This window comes from Rutidosis leptorrhynchoides, chromosome 3, assembly GCF_046630445.1.
Source record: "Rutidosis leptorrhynchoides isolate AG116_Rl617_1_P2 chromosome 3, CSIRO_AGI_Rlap_v1, whole genome shotgun sequence".
Taxonomy (NCBI): domain Eukaryota; kingdom Viridiplantae; phylum Streptophyta; class Magnoliopsida; order Asterales; family Asteraceae; genus Rutidosis; species Rutidosis leptorrhynchoides.
The window spans coordinates 539979780-539999229 of record NC_092335.1 but is presented as its reverse complement, the minus strand read 5'-3'; the positions used below and the strand labels follow the sequence as shown (position 1 = coordinate 539999229).

The following is a 19450-nucleotide window of genomic DNA, read 5'->3' as shown; positions in this document are numbered from 1 at the left end:
TTTGTAAAATGTATCATATAGAGGTCAAATACCTCGCAATGTAATCAACTATTGTGAATCGTTTATAATGTATATGAACGGGTCCTTTCACAACTCACTCAACCCATAAAATCCATATTCCCAAATGTGCGGAATCGAAATTTACGATATTCTTAAAAAGAGTCAAAGCGTATAGGATTGCAAGCAAGTGTCTAGATCAGTTACAAAGCGGTGTTTTTAATAGATAGCACATTCATGCTTAATAGATACAAGAACTTTAAAAAAAAAAAAAACTTATTTTCCCGAGGACTAACGAAAGTTTGCTTGAGGATAAGCAAAAACCTATTCTGAAAATGTCATAGTATGAATTCTTGTTCTAAGTCTTCGAGCGGTATATCCCCATCTAAATTTGATCAGTCAATTAATGTAACTTTAGCTGATAACTACGAGTAATATATTTCCTTTATTTCAGTTATTGTTTTGCCCATTTCGTAAGTACTACTTCATTCGTTCCTAATTTATTGTTCAGTATTTTATTTTAAGATATTCAAAATTAATTGTACATTATCAAAAATAGTAAAAAATAAGAAGATTAAGTTCTAATATGCACTTAATGTATGTGGATAAGAGAAAGGGAGAAAGAAAAAATAAGAAAATAATTAGAAAATAAAAAATAAGAAAAAAATTAAAAAATAAACAAAAAACACAATACTTTTATAACATTCTCTTAAATTCTCTTTTTTTTATCTAGGAATAATTAAACAACGGAGAGAGTACTATAATAGAAAAAATTACGCTTTTGGTACCTGTGGTTTGCTTACATTTTCTTGACAACACCTAAACTTTATTTTTTGCATAGTTGGTACCTATACTTTGCCTAACTTTCGTAGTTGATACCCAACCTAACGTCCGTTAAGTTTTGATGGTTAACCCCTCACATGTGTCACGTATGTGAGGGCAAATTTGTCCCTTCAATTAATTTTCATCTTCATCCATTCATTATATTTAACCTGTTATAAGCTTATAATCAACCACACGTTCTTATCAAATAAACAACCAATTAAATTATGTCTTCCAAATAATGAAAACATGCTTAATAAACCATTGTAACTTAAACTAATTTATAATTGACCTATCAAATAAAGTAACAGATGGTTATGATTTATGAATAAGATAGCATGTGTGACTACACAAGCTCTTGAATACGTAAATCTGTGTTCTAAATCAAATAAGGAGTATGTTCGATATTATCACCTACACCTCTGTATACAAAAATTAAGATTAATATTCTAAAATATGTTTTGTGTTTCAACCCAACCTTTCTTTTTAATTTCATCAGCTATCTATTTCAACCCAAAGCCATCTTATTGCGTTACCCACCCATTCCAATCTCTAATATATTCTGGTCTGAATAGAGAACATCCCACCCATTTTCATCTCTAATATATTTTGATTTGAATAGAGGACATTTACCATGTCGTTAACTGAATAAATGTAGCCGGAAACGTTTCAGTGAGAAGGGTCCATCATATCTGGTTTGTGCTTGGTTGAAGGTTTCGTCAGATCCGTCGTTGATGGTGGTGGTGGCTGTACGTGATGTCGTTGGCGTTGGTGGCTCATGTACATCTCGTTAACAATCGCAAGTGATTTATTTATATGAAAAGCTTCAATTTTCACACCCCCACATCCAATTTCACATGCCTGATAAGGATATTATTCAACCTTTTGTATACATTAGTTTCATTTTTGTTAATGGGTTTTAGGATCACAAAACTTTTTTGTATTTGCATTTTATATTGGTTTTAATAATGATGATTTTGATTTTGGATAGTTTTTTGATTTTGATTTATGATACTTTCTAAACATATGTTCTTTTTCCAATGATTAAATGTGTTTGGATTCATTATTATATACTTAGATTAGTCCATATACTGGACAACGATATAACGATATTATTAAACGATAGATCAATAGTCCAATAGATGCATTTGTTGAGATTTTATTTGTGAAAGGCTCCATGGCTGTAAGACCCATGAGCTTCATAGTTTAAAATTTTTATTATTATTATTATTTTGATGTTGAGAATTGTAGGTGGGGTAAACCCATGAACTTCTAATTGAGGGAAGTCATATATATATAATGATATAAAAAGTTCTGTAGCCAATGTTGTGATTGCTTTCAGAGAGAGGGCGTACTTGAGCTTAAGTGGAATAAATTATTAAAGGACAAAAATACCCTCACATGAATGACATATGTGAGGGGTTAACCATCCACGAAAGTTAGACAAAGTATAGGCACCAACTATGCAAAAAATAAACTTTAGGTGTTGTCAAGAAAATGTAAACAAACCATAGGTACCAACGGCGTAATTTTTTCACTATAATATTTTGGAATGGTATAATAATATCAATAAACAATCTCGTCAATGTGTCAGAAACTTTCATGTTATCGTCAAAAGATACAATATCCTAGTTTTGTGGAGAATTTGATATTTTTATATAATTTATACCCATGAAAGACCGACAAAGAATCATATATAAATTAAAAAGAGTGGAAGACAAGTGGTCAATGGTTTTTTATTTTATTACTTATAACCTTTTAGTAACAGATTTTAAAAAGAATTATATAAATCTTACCATGTAAAAAGCATAATAAAATAATGTTTATGATTTGAAAATACAGAAAGTGACGGTCAAAGTAAACTAAAAATCAAGATGTCGATGGACGCCAAGTATGATGTAAAAAGGGTATTCTTCTTTAATATATTTTTGACTAAAGGCTTATAATTTTATGAAAGAATAATGGTGTTGGTGTACGTGTTGAAAATCGAAGGCACCCATTTGTCAATATGTGTTCTTAATATATTACTCCCTCCGTCCCATATTAATAGTCCAATATTCTATTTTAAAATTTTCTAAACTAATAGTCCACTTTCATAAATAGAAAATAATAAGAAACTTACGTTCTATTATGCCCTTAATGTATGTGGACATGATTAAAGGAGAAATAAAAAGTAAGGACAAAACTGGAAAGTAAAGAGAAAGTACAGTACTTTTATGACATTTTCTTAAGCTGTGTGTTTTTTGTCTGTGGACTATTAATATGGAATGAAGGGAGTATTATTAGAGTGCTCACAACCAAGACACTCCTTCCTTCTCAGGACTAACTGTCACATCAGCGTCACATCAGCACTTTTTTTTCAAGACTAAACTCATGACTAAACACTCTCAATGGTGACACTCCTCTATATTTTAAATTATTTTTTATATTACTTTTTTTTACTTAAATAATTTAAATTATAAATAATTATTCAAATAAAATTACATTTTTATTAAAAATTAAACACATTACAACGATAAAATTAAAAACATTACAACGAATTCTGAAAAGGACCTGTCCTAATCCACCTGGACGAAGTCATCAACATTTGGTCCCATTGCGATGATCGGCTCCAAGTAATGTCCTTATATTGAGCAAATGCACAGCGGAAGACTTAATTCGTACCTGAGAATAAACATGCTTTAAAGTGTCAACCAAAAGGTTGGTGAGTTCATAGGTTTATCTTAACAATCATTTCAATATGTTAATAGACCACAAGATTTCATAATCATAAACATAATACACTCGCAAATGTATGTAAAGCATTCTAAGTGGTTGAGCACTTGGTAACCATACTTAACATTTAATCAACGTCGCATATTCCCTTTATTATAAAATCTCACTACACCGTACCAAGTGTAGTCACTAAAACGAAGTACTGTGCAACCGTTGAATACTGGTCGTCCAGTCCGGTTGGGGTTGTCAGGCCCGATAGATCTATCAACAGGATTCGCGTTTACAATACCCATGTAAATAGTAGTTACCAAGCTACAGAAAAATATGCCAGTGGTGCAACTCAACGTAGAATATATTTTTAAGTACTTGTGTCTATTTTGTAAACATTTATAAAAGCAGCGCATGTATTCTCAGCCCAAAAATATATATTGCAAAAGCAATTAAAAACGGAGCAAATGAAACTCACTTTTGCCTTGAAGGTATTTAATTCGACTTGGTCTCCGATAGATATCACGAACCTAACCATATATATAATATATCAACATATTTTCTTTTTAAGTAATCGTTACATATATATATACTTTTAATACTTTTAATATTTTCTTAGTCCGTAGTTAGCAGTCCGATGTTAGTGGTCCATAATTAGTTGCTTAAATAAAATAAATAAAGACCTCATCGTATTCGTATTGATCAGAATTAATCTCGATCCATGGTACCATGTTGTCAAATGACGTGTTGCGTACATAAAGTACCGTGTTGTCAAATGACGTGTTGCGTACAATCATGAGGTCTTATGATTAATCTTCTCGTGTTGTTTACTGGTGGTCCTGAAATATATAAAATCAAATCATAAGTAATTATATATAAAATATCATATTAATTAGAAAAGATATGATTAATTTACTTTTTCTCCAAATATTTTCGTAGCTAAACTAGCTTCGGATACCCAATCTTGTTTTAGTCGTAGTTTCTTCATTACAACTCCGTTTTTGTTGGTTCAACTTGCCACTTCCTTGGATCGAGTCAAATTTTAAGAATATGAACTGAAAATACCTTAGTTTGTATTCGAAATCATAGGTTATAGGTCAAACTTTGGTGAAACTTATGAAAGTGATCATTTTCCATCATAAAAACAACATTTAATGATCATTTTTCTAAAAATACTTACACTTTGAGTTAAACCATGAAATTTTTATGTGTTAACATATTCATAAGAAATATCATTTTTCCAGAACATGAACTTCCAATTCAAAGCTCAAGATGGTTTTTAATTATCCAACCCAAAACAGCCCCCGGTTGCACTCCGACGACGTAGATTCAGTTTTTAAGATGTTCTTTGTAAAACCAAGTTATATCTTGTTAGGTTAGCATATCATTATGATATATTACAGGTCTTGAAGTGTTTTAAAAGTCAAGTTAGAAGGATCTATTTAGTTTGCGAACAATTTTGAAATCATTCAAACTATGTTCTTGTTGTTAAAATTTTATACCACAAAATAAGATAGCTATATGAATATGAATTGAATAAGATTATGAACAAGGTTACTACCTCAAGTTACTTGGACAAAGTTACTGCAAAAGATAAGAAATAATCTTGGAATCAACGAGTGGTGGAGTTAGATCAAAAGGTTGGAAGTAAACTTCTTCAAATGGGTGGTTATTTTGATATGTTCTTGAAAGAGTTTTCTTATGGTGTTTAAGGCTTGTAATTGAAGCTAAATGATGGGGAAAATGCTTGGAGATGATCAAGTATGAAGTTAGGAGTATTTTGAGAGAGAAATGAGGGTGTAGGTATGAGAAAATGGAGTGAAGAAATGGTGTTCATTTATAAAAACGTTTTTAGTTTATAAAGAAAGAAAATGATTCCTAATTTTGTTTTCTTACTAATAATTCATACTACTTGACAAATTCTAGTTACCTCATATCTAGGGCAGTAATAATGTTGATTAGGATGTTGATTTGATGTGTATATACCAATAGTAAATACGTATAGAAGCTGGGTATGATACGGGTACATATACCCTAGATATACGTATAGAAATCTTGAGGAAACGGAACGAGAATTCAAATATAGCTATCTTTTATGAATATACTTATATTGTTTTATGTATTTAAGTCCTTAAAAAGTGATTAAATACATTATATATACGATACATGTATAAGCATTATAGATTATAAGTATATATATCAAAGAATGTTACGTATAGTTATCGTTTTGAAAACTTAAGTTAGTAGTTTCAAAATATACTTGTAACTCATTGTCATTAGTACACAATGAGATGTTAAACCATCCTTAGATCATGTTAAATATATATCAATACATATATATACACAAACGTATAATTATCGTATGTTATATAGTTCATGATATCATCGGTCATATTGGACGGTCAAACGTTGTGTAAAACTCTTTTCAAAAACACAAGTTTCAACAATTTTGATTGCTTATCATGTTGGTATGGTTTAATTTATGTAAATATTAATCTCATAAGTATAATTTGGTCGAAAAATTCTGGGTCACTACAAATTCTATTAAAAAGCGACATAAATTAGAATACAATACTAGAAACTAAACAATCAAACTACTCGTCCTCGTCCGAAGCTTCGAATGCCTTCACATATTTTTTCTTAATTTTTTACCGAGCCCTCATCACTTGTTGTATTCGCCGGGAAGCAAATCTTTGAAAACCGGTTTGGAAGAAGCTTCAAACCTTTAAACATTGTCCGCATGTCGCTATCTTCACATAGCTTATCTAAAGCTCAATTCGCGGATTCTTGTGAAGCTTCGGTGGATTGAATAATCTTCAAACGTACTTCATCGGATGACATACGGCTTGCGGCATCGGATGAGTACTCGGACCTTTGACTTTTTGCTTGACTTAGAGGGCGTCAGATTGGGTCTTAATCCCTAAACAAATTTTCAAGTTGCCTCGGGTCCGGGTGCGTGCGTGTGTTCGGGTTGGAAATTTCGTCGGTGAGATTTATTGGTATTACGTCGGCTTGTTTTCTTTTGTTTGTAGCTGAGATACCTTCACCTTCTAAAAACTTCGGGAAATCTCTCAAAACTCGCCACGCATCTTCAAAATTAAATTGCCTTTTGGTTTGTGTCTTGAATTGTTTTCGGTCCACGTTCATAAGATCTTCCCCCGCACATCTACTTTGCCACATTTTATCGAGCTTTGAATAAATTGAAATAAATTGCTTAACATCCCGTCCAATTTCAGCCCATTTCCCACTTATTTGATCCGCACGCTTTTTCTCTGAAACAAGCGAATTATATTGTCTTCGGACTTCACCCTAAAATGAATTAAAAGTTTGGTCGTTTCCCGCATCTGGATGTTCGAAAACATACACATAACGCTCGGCTAAAATTCTAGTTTCCAAATCGGTCCAAGCAACTTTCGAACACTTGACTTTTTTTTCCTTTCCTCTCGGCTACGGTTCGGGTTCAAGATCGGGTTCTTCACGTTGAGTTTCGGGAACTTGTTCTTCATCGGATTCGTCGCGTAGTGTAGGATAATGAGGTGTTTGTGGTTGGTTTGGGTAATATGGAATTTGTTGTGATTGTTGTTGGTTCGGGTAAAGTGGAATTTGTTGAGAATGTTATTGGTGCGGGTAGTATGAATGTTGTTGAAATTGTTGTGTGTGAACATTTGGAAACGTATTCGCAAACGGATTGACATTTGCAGAGTGTGAAAAACCCAGAGTTTGTTGCGAAGATTCAAGTAACTCACGCGTCATATCTCGACCGGTCGCATTTTGATCTTGAATTTGTTTGCATTTTCCTTTGTTTGTATTTTTTTGAAACTCATTTTTGTGTATGTAAAAAATGGATAAAGATTTGAGAATGAAATGAAGATGAGAATTTGAATGAATATGGGAGTAGTGGGGAGAAAATGAAGAGTAGATTATGTATATATAGAGAGTAAAAATAAAATAGGAAAAAAATGGCACTCTAGCTGTTAGGTAGCCGTTGGTACTTTTTTAAATTTTTTTTTGTTATTTTTTATTTTTTATAGCCGCTACCTTCCGTTCACAAATATTTCACAGGAGAACGAAAAGTTGGGCGAGCATCTGGGCGGAGCCCAGGACGCGCCGCTGCCATTTGGGCGGAGGTGGTGAACGAGCGGTTGGGAGCAACCTAAAATTATAATTATAGTTATAATTATAATTTATAATAAATATAATTTCACAACGTACCCTTTAAAATTACATTAAATACTTATATTTCCCTTCATGTTCTTCTTCAGCGCAATAAACTTATACATGTCATAATATGAGTATATGAGTATATATATTATATTGGGAAGGGATCAAGGGAATTGATCATGTGGGGAAGTATGTAAGAATTTTTTCTCTCGTGTTTTTAAAACTTTTTCTTATAACTATCATGATCAGGTGAAAATATAAATATTTAAAAAATATAATTTGTGATAAATGTTATTATCTTGATCAGAAGAAAATGTTCGAATAAATAACATTCATCGATAAATGTTATTCTTAGTACATTCACCGTGATGAATATTATTTTTTGAACCTTTTTTTAGTTTTTTTTTTTTTTTTAATTTAACCTTTAAAGGGTTAATTTTAAAAAGGGGGATGATTCTCACACACTGTTTTTTGATCCTCACACACCCTTTTACCCTACTATTAGGGAGGAGTTCAAGTAAATTGGTGTGTGAGGATTAAAAAATAGTGTGTGAGAATCATCCCCTTATAAAAATGTTATGAAAATAGTAAAAGTAAATAAAGCCACTCTCATGAATTTGGCGCGTATATGAGCTAACAAACAACAGAAACTTGTAAACGAGAAACTTAATATAATCAAAATCAAAGAAAACGGAAAATAATCTAGAGAGAGAATGAACGCCAAAATCAGACACAGAAGTGTGTGAAATAACGATATAAATATATATACATATACACACACATACGTATGATATTAAGATTCATTACAAATATAAATAGTTATAGGAGAAAATAAACCCTCAAAGAACTCATCTTTCTTCCACTATACAACCCGATCGAGTAACCAAATTTGTTACGATTTTACCCTTTTATGTTTCTTGAATCTGCGTGTATAGTGTTGATTGATTACTATATTTCTATTTTTGTAAAGTTTCGTATCTGTGTTTAGAATGGAGATGCAGCAACCAGATCCGGTTACAAAATGGACCTCATCTGGCGACCAAATCGGGTTAGAAGGTGAATAAAGTTTACATTTTTATGATTTAACTTTTGGGAATTTGGTATGAAGTTTTGTATTATAATGTGAATTTGGAAATTGGGTATTGTTTAATTTGATTGAAATGCAGAACCCATGTGGCAATTAGGGTTAGGAGATGAGTCTGAATCATATCCTGAAAGACAAGATGAAGCTGATTGTATATATTATTTGAGGACCGGGTTTTGTGGGTACGGTTCAAGGTGCCGGTTCAACCATCCTCGTGATCGTAGCTCGGTAAAGTTGTAAACTTTAGTGTGTATTTTGGTGTTTTGTTGTGTGATTTAATGTGATCATTTGTGGGTTTCCTAAAAAGGAAAGTTTTTCTTTGAGTTTAACAAAATTTTGTAACAGTATCTTTGGATTAGATTTAGGGAATTAATATTCTTGATTACATTTTTATATTGAAATTTGTAGTCACAAAATGCTAATATCTGTTCAGGTTATTGGAGCTTTACGGGGTAGTGCAGGGGAGTACCCCGAACGAATTGGTCAGCCAGTGTGTCAGGTATTGTATTTCGAAATTGAAATACATGATCTTAATGTTAGAAATTTGATGTTTGTTAGTAATATGATAACGTTGTGGGGATGGAAGAATTTAAGTTAAGATTACTGATTCTGTTGGTCAAAAGTTTGTCTTTATCGTTACTTTCGAAACTTAGAGTCGTTTGATGCAGAACATGTTCAAATGGGATTATTTATCAATTTCTATAATTTTGGAGCGAAAAGAATGTCCAGTATGCTATGTTATCCTATTTTCTTGTACATGTTTTATACTGTTGTTCATTACATCTTTAGATTTAAGTTTGCTGCTGCTAGCTTATTCGTCTTTTTCTGTAATTCCATATTGGAAATTTTACTCTATTTGTTTTCATAGCTTTTGTTAAAAATTATTGCTTTATATCTAGAAAGATTGAAATCGAAGTTTTATTTATTTATTATTATTATTTATTTATTTTTTGGTTATGCGGAGCTACTATTTAATTCCAGAATGTCAAGTTCTTACCCTGCTGAAAATAAGTTCTTGATAGTAGAAGCCTTGAACTGTGCATGTGCGCGGAACTTTTATGATTAAAATTTTTGTCTGACTTACTTTTAGCATGTTAACAAGCAAGATGCGGAAATTGTATAATTGCTGAAAGTTATTAACTTGCTAATCATATCGACGTAGTTTATACTATATGAAATATATTGATCTGTTACTTCCTAATGTAAATGGTAACATTGTGACTTACGTCCAGTATTATATGCGAACTGGAATGTGTAAATTTGGGTTGTCTTGCAAATATCATCATCCTAGACACGGAGTTGGATCGTCAAGTACAGTGGCGCTCAATGTATCTGGATATCCACTTCGTCCGGTGAGTTTTTATTATAAATGCGTTATTTTATTTTGTGGTTTTAGAATTTGACAACCTATTTTGGTTATGATCATTTAGGAAGAACGTCTCTCTCGTTTTGTCTCATAATCTTTAGTAGTCTGATGTGCCCAACACTCAAACATCTAATTAATAACTTTTTTATTTTAATTTCTTTTCACAGGGTGAAAATGAGTGCTCTTACTATGTGAAAACAGGGCACTGTAAGTTTGGTGCCACCTGTAAATATCACCATCCTCAGCCAGCTGGCATAATACCGTCCCCACCACCACCACTATCGGGATTATCGTCTCCCATGCCTTCAGCTATTTACCCGAGCGTGCAAACTCCTTCTCAACCAACATATGGTTTATTAGCCAGCAACTGGCCCGTTGCAAGGCCTCATCTTGTACCCGGTTCTTACCTCCCTGGAAATTATGGTTCAGTGCTCGTCCCACCTGGAATGGTTCCATATCCTGGTTGGACCCCTTACCAGGTTTGTCAAGTATATTTTAATTAAATCTAACATCACATCATCTTATTTGTAAATCATTTCTAATAATATTTATGTTTAAAATATTTATATTTAATATATTTATATTTAAAAGTCAATGTTGGTCCACGTCCGCCTCGACCCACTAGACCTTTCAGACCGACTAGTCTCCATCTCGCGTCTTTTTTAACATTGTTTTTTTTTTTAACCAGTTTATTCAGTCAGTATATTAATACCATTTTGTGCAGGCACCTGTACATCCGGCAACCTCTCCTAGTGCGCAGCCTATTCTTGGAGGAGGGCCCGCGTATACACTGACTCAACTATCTACTTCAGCTCATTCTTACCCTTTGACTAAAAGTCAAAAGGAGCATGCTTTTCCAGAAAGGCCTGGTGAACCTGAATGTCAATATTACATTAAGACTGGAGATTGTAAATTTGGTTCTTCGTGTAGATACCATCATCCACCAGAATGGACTGTCGAAAACACAAACTTTGGCCTTAGCCCAATGGGCCTTCCTCTCCGTCCAGTAAGTATCCCCTACTTTTTAAGACCATATATCATCATAGATAATGCCTTTTTCTAAGTGGTAATGGTTTTGAGTTTTGACTAAAAACGCGCTTTGTCTATCAATGTGCTTTATAATTTCATATTCATAATGATAACCAAATTATAATGTATCGATGATAATTATTTTTACAAATCATTTGGGAGATTTACGCGTTTATAATAAACTTTGGGTGAGTTTCAATCTGTCTAAAGCATTTGAATCATTATCTAATCTTTTGATTTAATCCATTTGATCCATTAGATAAAAAAAATCAATCAACACACTGATAAGTAAATGAGTCAATAATGTCATCTCTAATTTTACAAGGCTTACGGATTATTATGGTTTCGAAAGAAATTTTTCTCGTATAACCTAGTCATTTGTACTTTATAAAACTGAAAGTAACTTTTGTTTAAGAGGTCATACGTAAACTAATTTATATGATCTTTCATACCGTAAAGATTCAAACTAATAAAAAGAAGTACCTTGCTTATTCTGTAAAACTATATTAATTTTTCAATCTTGTTAACCATTTCTCATGTTTCAGGGTGCTCCTCTTTGTTCACATTATGCTCAAAACGGTATCTGTAGATTTGGGCCATCGTGTAAATTTAATCACCCAATGGGAACACTAAGTTATAGCCCATCTGCATCTTCACTAGCTGATATGCCCGTTGTACCCTACCCTGTTGGCTCGTACGTGGCCACTTTAGCACCATCTTCCTCATCATCTGAACTAAGACCCGAGCTCACTTCCGGTTCCACTACGGACCATGTCTCGACTAACACACCAAGTGGATTAAGTTTCACAAACTGAACACAAATTGGCCTAACAATTGATTTTCAATTTTTGATTTTTTTTTATATGAAAAAATGTGAGTCCATTGATTAGAATTCAGGTTCCTTTTTATTCACTTGATGGTTCCATGACAAGGTCCAGCATTTTTAGACTGTGTGTTCATATATTTACATGGCATTCGTCTGCATATTTGAATAAGCCATATTTAAACAATTAGGAAAAAACCGTCTGCGTTCTGCACATTTAGATCTTTAACTAGAAGGAAAAAACCTCCTCGGATTTGTATTTGTTGTAAAACTTTTTCGTCGAGAAGAAGATTCAACCGTGTTTCCGTTTTTGTTGTTGTTAATGGCTTAAGAGATAATATTTTATTCGATCTTGTTACATTAGTTTTCAAGATTTATTCGGGAATAGAGATAGAGATGTTTGTTTTACAGTGTGTCTTGTGCGTGCCTTGGTGTTACATCTATACGAGTTTTTGTGGATTTATAAATTTCTAATATCAGTTGTGTACTCTTGTTATTTTATGTTTTTTTGTTTGATTTTATCTTTCATTAAATAACTATGATACGTGATGTAAATAAATATTCCTTCCGTCTCATCAAGTGTCTACTGTTAATTTTTCAAAGTCTTTTTTATCAGCTTTGACCGTAAATATTGTATTTGTATTATATAATATTTGATAAAAATTATATGAATGAACATACATTTAAAACTCAATTCATTCATATAATTTTCACAAAATATTATATAACAAAAATAACAATTCATTCATATAATTTTCACAAAATATTATATAACAAAAATAATAAATATTTAGGTCAAAGTTCATAAATAAATAAAGCCTTCCAAAAAGTCAACGGTAACGATCGACAGATAGGGAGGGAGTATAAATTATGAATATAGAGTTCTAAAAAATTCAGATGGAGTCGATGCATGATTGGATAACATTATCAATTGATTGTGAGCAAGACACATGTCTCTAGAATTGCAAAAGAATGTGCCAACTTAGCAGAAATGACATCACTAAATTAGACATTTAGTATATATATATATATATATATATATATATATATATATATATATATATATATATATATATATATATATTAAATGTGTAATTTAGTGATGTCAAATATATATATATATATATATATATATATATATATATATATATATATATATATATATATATATATATATATATATATATACTAAATGTGTAATTTAGTGATGTCAAATATATATATATATATATATATATATATATATATATATATATATATATATATATATATATATATAGTAATCAATCGTGGGGAAGCGGGGAGAAACAAAATCTTTTTTTTTTTCGTTTTTTGAAAAAACTTTGTTCACGAACATTATAGATAGGATGAAAATATGAACATTTAATAAAGACACTTTGTGATAAATGTTTTTATTTTGACGGGAAAATGCTCGAAGAACTAATATATAACAATTATCGTGTTTTTCGAGCGTATGTTGAGGTTTTATATATTAGGGTTTAGATATTAGGGTTTAGAAATTTAGGGTTTAGGGTTTAGATTTAGGGTTTAGATTGAGTTTTTAACACGGACGGTTTAGAGTTTAGGGTTTGGTGTTTGGGTTTATGGAATAAACCCAAAACACCAAACCCTAAACTCTAAATCGGGGCTAAATTTTACTTCACAAAACATGAAGAAAAAAAAAAAGTTAACATTCTTCACGAACAATATTATCTTGAATGTTATTTTTGTCGATCGTTTTTTCGCCTAAATAATAACATTCATCACGAAGTGTCTTTTCTAAATGTTCATATTTTCGTGTGATCTTGATGCCTGAAAAAAAAATCAAAAAAAAAAAAAAAACATTTTGCTTCCCTTGCTTTCCCCCGATTGGTTACTTCCCCATTGATTCTGCCCATATATATATATATATATATATAGGGGGAGATCAAGGGATAAGTGGTATTTTTGGGATAAGGGGATAAGTAAAATGAGATTTTTATATCTTTTACGTTAGAGCTCCAATTTAAAAAAAAAAAATTCCGTAATCTACTGACATTGTGTAGATTCATAATTTTTTTTTTTTCAACAGGAGCTTAAAATGCATGTGATGCATGTTAACGTCTTTTGAGGTTTTTTTGAGTTTTTTTTAGGATTTAGCCCGATTAAGAGTTTAGGGTTTAGGGTTGAGGGTTTACGGAGTAAACCCTCAACCCTAAACCCTAAATTCTAACTCCTAAACTCTAAACCGTTCGTATTAAAACTCGTTCTAAAACCCTAATTTCTAAACCCTAAACCCTAATTACTAAACCCTAAACATTGTTTTTTTAATCAAAAGTCATTTTTTCTTTGTTTTTTTGTTAAGATGCATCTGATGCATGAAAGGTAGTTAACATGCATCAAACAGCGGATAACATGCATCAGATGCATCTTAACGCTCCAGTTGAAAAAAAAAAATTCTGAATCTACACAATGTCAGTAGATCACGGAATTTTTTTTTTTAAAATCGTACCTGAAGAAAAAAAAGATATAAAAATCACAAAATCCCTGCTTGGGAGCTTACAGTTTCATGTTCTATTTCACTCCCCGATGGGGGTTCTTTTCACCCTTCCCTCACGGTACTACTTCGCTATCGGTCACCCAGGAGTATTTAGCCTTGCAAGGTTATATATATATATATATATATATATATATATATATATATATATATATATATATATATATATATATATATATATATATATATATATATATATAGTAAAAAGTTCAAACGAGAACCACAAAAAAGCGAGAACTGCGAGAACTTTTAATCTATAAAGATTTTCATACATGGGTAGATTGAATCACCTATAAATTTTGATGGAGAGTAAGAATGAACATGAAATACTTTTAAAAAACCTTAAATTTTACCTATATAATCAAATATATAGTTTCTCGTTTACATGTGCATACTTGTTTGTGAACATGTGAACATTTTATATAAGGGGAAATTGATTCAAAATGCATCGAACTTTCATCAAAATTCTATTGTATGCGTTCAACTTTCAAAAGTCCTATTGTATGCATTCAACTTTGTATTTTCTCCTATTGTATGCATTCAACCTGTTATAACAAGTTACCTTCTAGGTCATCTTTTAGATATTTACATTTTTAGTCTCTCATATTTGTAAACTCTAATTTCATTAGTCATTCTGTTAAACAGAACATTTATATTTATATCTTCATACATTTATATCTACATCTTTTCTCCAATCATTATCAGGTTTAATGTTTAATCTATTATATGTTTTTGGGTGCTGTTTGATAGCAGGTTGTGGTGCCATCATTGGTATACAAACTCAAACTCAGTTATCTTATTCTTCCTCTACACACAAAAATATAAACAAAGTTATTCTGTTTATGTTGTTACTTGCTACAATAAATATTGATTTTATCAGAGTTTCAAATAAAGTAAATAGATGATTTATCCTTTTGCAGCAATAAACCATAAAAAAGATAACCTGTTAAATAGTGAATTTTATCAATAAAGTTGTTTTTAGGGGCTGCAAAATAGATAAATCCATAGATATAAAGTAATTTTATAAATATAGTTGCTAGCTTGAGTATTGCTAAAGGAAAACCATGTTTATGACAGACAATTGTCATTTGTCAATCAAAATTCTCAAAGACAACTCATTAAGTTAGATAATGTGAATGGGTAAGCTAATCAAAGCTCCTTTTTTTGTTTTCACCTGTTTTCTGCTTATATCCTACAATAGTTTGATTATTATCGTGTATACTAATAAGTATACTAATAAGTAATATAGGGAGTGTTATCGCCTTTCAAAAAAAAGTAATACATGGAGTGTTTGGATAAGCTTATATTTATTTACTCACGAGCTTTTCAATGATAGATTAAGCTAATGAGTGTAAGCTTATTTTTTGGGCTTATTAGAGCTTTTAATCTAAGCTATAAGCATGAAAATAAGCTTGGTTCTTGACAAGTTTTATACTGTTACATATTTTCCATTCATCTTCTATAGTTTTAGACCGAGAATTTATCAAATTATTTGAATATTCTGTCTTGAGGATTACATTAATCTGGTGTGCATATGTACAAGTGCTACCTTCTTAAAACATCAATATGGATACTATTAGCTCCATCGTTTCAGACGGCTTTTTTTTTTTTTTTTTTTTTTTTGTTTTTTTTTTTTTTTGAAGTTATGGGTTTCTTTTACAACTTTTGCACCAAGAATATGGGTTTCTTTTACAAATATATTTACAGGAAAATAAATAGGCCAAGCAAGTCGAACATCACTTATGGAAACGAAGAAATTCTGCTGCATCCGGGCATGGACATATCTTGAACGACTTTAGTGGGAGGGCCAAAATCGTTTCAAAAACTTAACAATTATATTATAAAGAAATTCTAAAATCTTGAAGGGGCTATTATATAAAATATGTATATTTTAAATTCAAATAATATAAAATTTACGCTAAGAACATAAAATTTTGGAGGGGCCAATGCCCACCCCTGCCACCCTAAAGATCCGTCCATGATCCGGGCAAAAGGCACTTAATCTTGTTCGAATTGTAAGTGCACCTTTTAATAAGCTTACTTATTTCGCCCATGATTTTGCATACACATGATAGATCCATTTCAAAAAGGTTGTTTTCACGAATGGTATCCATTTATGATCATCATGACATGCCTAATGACATAATCGATGTATAGTCATTTATTTATTCATCTTACATACTTGGAAATTACCCATTTTGACCCATTAATGTCCATTTTATCATATCTATTATCATGTGTATTTTGTTGTATAAAGCAATATAACTATAATCTTGGAAATAATCAGGTGTTTGCAGACAAACAACAGTATGTATTTTGTGTTTTCTATTTTTTTTCTAGGTTATAGACAAGATGAAGATGAAGAATAATAGATGATGATGAATGTATGAAGATATAAATGTTTTGTTTAACAGAAGGACTAATAAAATTAAAGTTTACAAATATGAGGGACTAAAGATGTAAATATCTAGAAGGTGACCTAGAAGGTAACCTGTTATAACAGGTTGAATGCATACAATAGGAGAAAATACAAAGTTGAATGCATACAATAGGACTTTTGAAAGTTGAATGCATACAATAGGATTTTGATGAAAGTTCGATGCATTTTGAATCAATTTTCCCTTTATATAATTAACAGTTTAACATGTAAATTGTGGCAATGAACATAATGAAATGAGCATTAATTAACATTTGCATATGAACTGTTGCATTTAAATGTATAAAAACTATGAAATTAAGAAGTTCTCGCAGTTGTCACTTTTTTGTGGTTCTCGTTAACGAGAACCACAAATGAATATATTGATATAAACAAGATACAATGAGGTACAAACGGTTATAGGATAGACCCTATAACCTCACAACCGACCAAGCTTCAACTATCTAAGAAGAAGCAACATCCCTATTGTGATGACCCGGAAATTTCGACTAAATTTAAACTTAATCTTTGTATGATTAACATTTCCGACACAATAAGCAAAGTCTGTAAAACTGAATCTCAAAATTTTTGAAATACCTTCGGTTGTTTTCGACGATTCGCGAACAATTATATGTAAACAGATACATATATACTATAACATGAAAAGGTAACAATGTATTAATTGTTTGATACCGTACATTAAACTTATTGGTTTAAATATCTATTTGAATATATATGATAAGTTGAGATATTTATTATTAAAATTTATTTATAAATAACTTCCAATGTGTATTTAAAAATTGATTTATGTATATTAAAAAGATATATACATATATATAATAAACGATAGTAACATTCGTTTATTGATTCGATTGATATTTAGATAAGTTAACTAAAGCGTTTAAGATGAACCAGTAAAACACTAATTTGCTACAGTGTTTTCCAATTTGCCACATTACTCAAAATGCTACAGTGTTTTCGAAAATCACTATTTGCTACAGTGAAATTGACTTTGCTACAGTGAATTGCTACAGTAAAAATTGACTTTGCTACAGTAACTTTGCTACAGTGGTATATTTTATGGATGATTTAAGACTATATTTTGACAAAGGTACGATTCACGAAACGTAAAGTACAAGTTTTCTCAGCGTACGAAAGGGCGTTCGAAAAACCGGAACCGGGACATAAGTCGAGTGACAACGTACGACTTATCGGAACAAAAATTACAAGTCAACTATGCACGTGAATTTAATATAATATATAATTAATTAATTTAAATTATATATATTATATTTATATTTATTTTATATTATGTCGACAAGCTAGGAGCCAAAACAATGTGAGCTGTCCCTGGTCCTCATGCGAGTCGCATGGCCAGAAGGCCATTTCCATGCGAGTCGCATGACTCCAGATTCCAGGCCAGGTACTATAAATTCAGGTGTTTTGCTCGAATGAAAAATCAAACACACATACACAAATATATATTACTCCGTATAATATTTATTATTATTATTATTATTATTATTATTATTATTATTATTATTATTATTATTATTATTATTATTATTATTATTATTAAGATTATTATTAATCTTATTAATCTTATTATTAGTATTATTATTTTTGCGATACAAAAATAATAATGTACATAAAATATTACGACGGAGTACTGTTCAAGTAATTTTCAAAACGAGTTTCCGAGCGAGCTAGAGCTAAGGAAAATATGGGTTATTGCCAAGGAGGTTATGGGTAATGTTCGGGGGTATTTTTTTGTGAATCAAACCTCGTGTTTATCATCTCCGATGCGTCTACGTGCTTTCCTGCAATATTGTATATCAATATTAAACAGTGAGTTCATTTGATCCCTTTTTACATATATTTTTGGGCTGAGAATACATGCAAATGCTTTATTAACCGATATACAATATTTATATGCGTGAGTTTCATATGATCCCTTTTACTCCCTACATTTTTGGGCTGAGAATACATGCAAATGCTTTATTAACCGATATACAATATTTATATGCGTGAGTTTCATTTGCTCCCTTTTTAATTGCTTTTGCAATCTATATTTTTGGGCTGAGAATACATGCACTTTATTTTAAACGCAATGGATACAAGTACATACTAAATTCTACACTGAGTTTGAACCGAAAATCCCTTAGCTTTGGTAACTAGTAACTGCCAGTTATAAGAACTGGTGGGCGCGAGTAGTAGTATATGGATCCATAGGGCTTGATATCCCCGTCCGAGCTAGAGCACTAGCCTTTTAACGGACGTATGCTATTTGAGAAGCGTACACGTTGGTTTGCGTGTATTATTAAGATGATTATACAAAGGGTACAAATTATATAAGCATTAAAGTTTAGTTACCAGGGTGCTCAATTTTGTAGAACCGATTGATAAACGTTTCGGATGAAACAACTGAAATCTTGTGATCCACCTTTTATGTAAAACCTATTGATAAACGTTTTGAATAAAACAACTGAACTTTTGTAAATCCACATTGATAT

The 19450-nt window shown here is 31.3% G+C and overlaps 2 protein-coding genes across 2 annotated transcripts in view; both read left to right on the top strand.

Annotated features, from left to right (window-relative positions):
• Positions 1–7679, top strand: part of LOC139901986 (uncharacterized) — an 86306-nt gene extending 78627 nt beyond the window's left edge. The window contains exons 2-3 of the mRNA XM_071884644.1: positions 6555–6634; positions 7554–7679. Of these exons, the coding sequence (XP_071740745.1) occupies positions 6555–6634; positions 7554–7679 (206 nt within the window). The remainder of the gene's footprint in view (positions 1–6554; positions 6635–7553) is intronic.
• Positions 7680–8661: 982 nt separating this feature from the next.
• Positions 8662–12231, top strand: LOC139898464 (zinc finger CCCH domain-containing protein 34-like). The gene is made up of 7 exons (XM_071881198.1): positions 8662–8739; positions 8850–8995; positions 9201–9266; positions 10000–10119; positions 10301–10612; positions 10858–11139; positions 11708–12231. The coding sequence occupies exons 1-7, from the start codon at positions 8673–8675 to the stop codon at positions 11975–11977; spliced, it is 1263 nt and encodes a 420-aa protein (XP_071737299.1). The 5' UTR covers positions 8662–8672; the 3' UTR covers positions 11978–12231.
• Positions 12232–19450: the final 7219 nt, after the last annotated feature.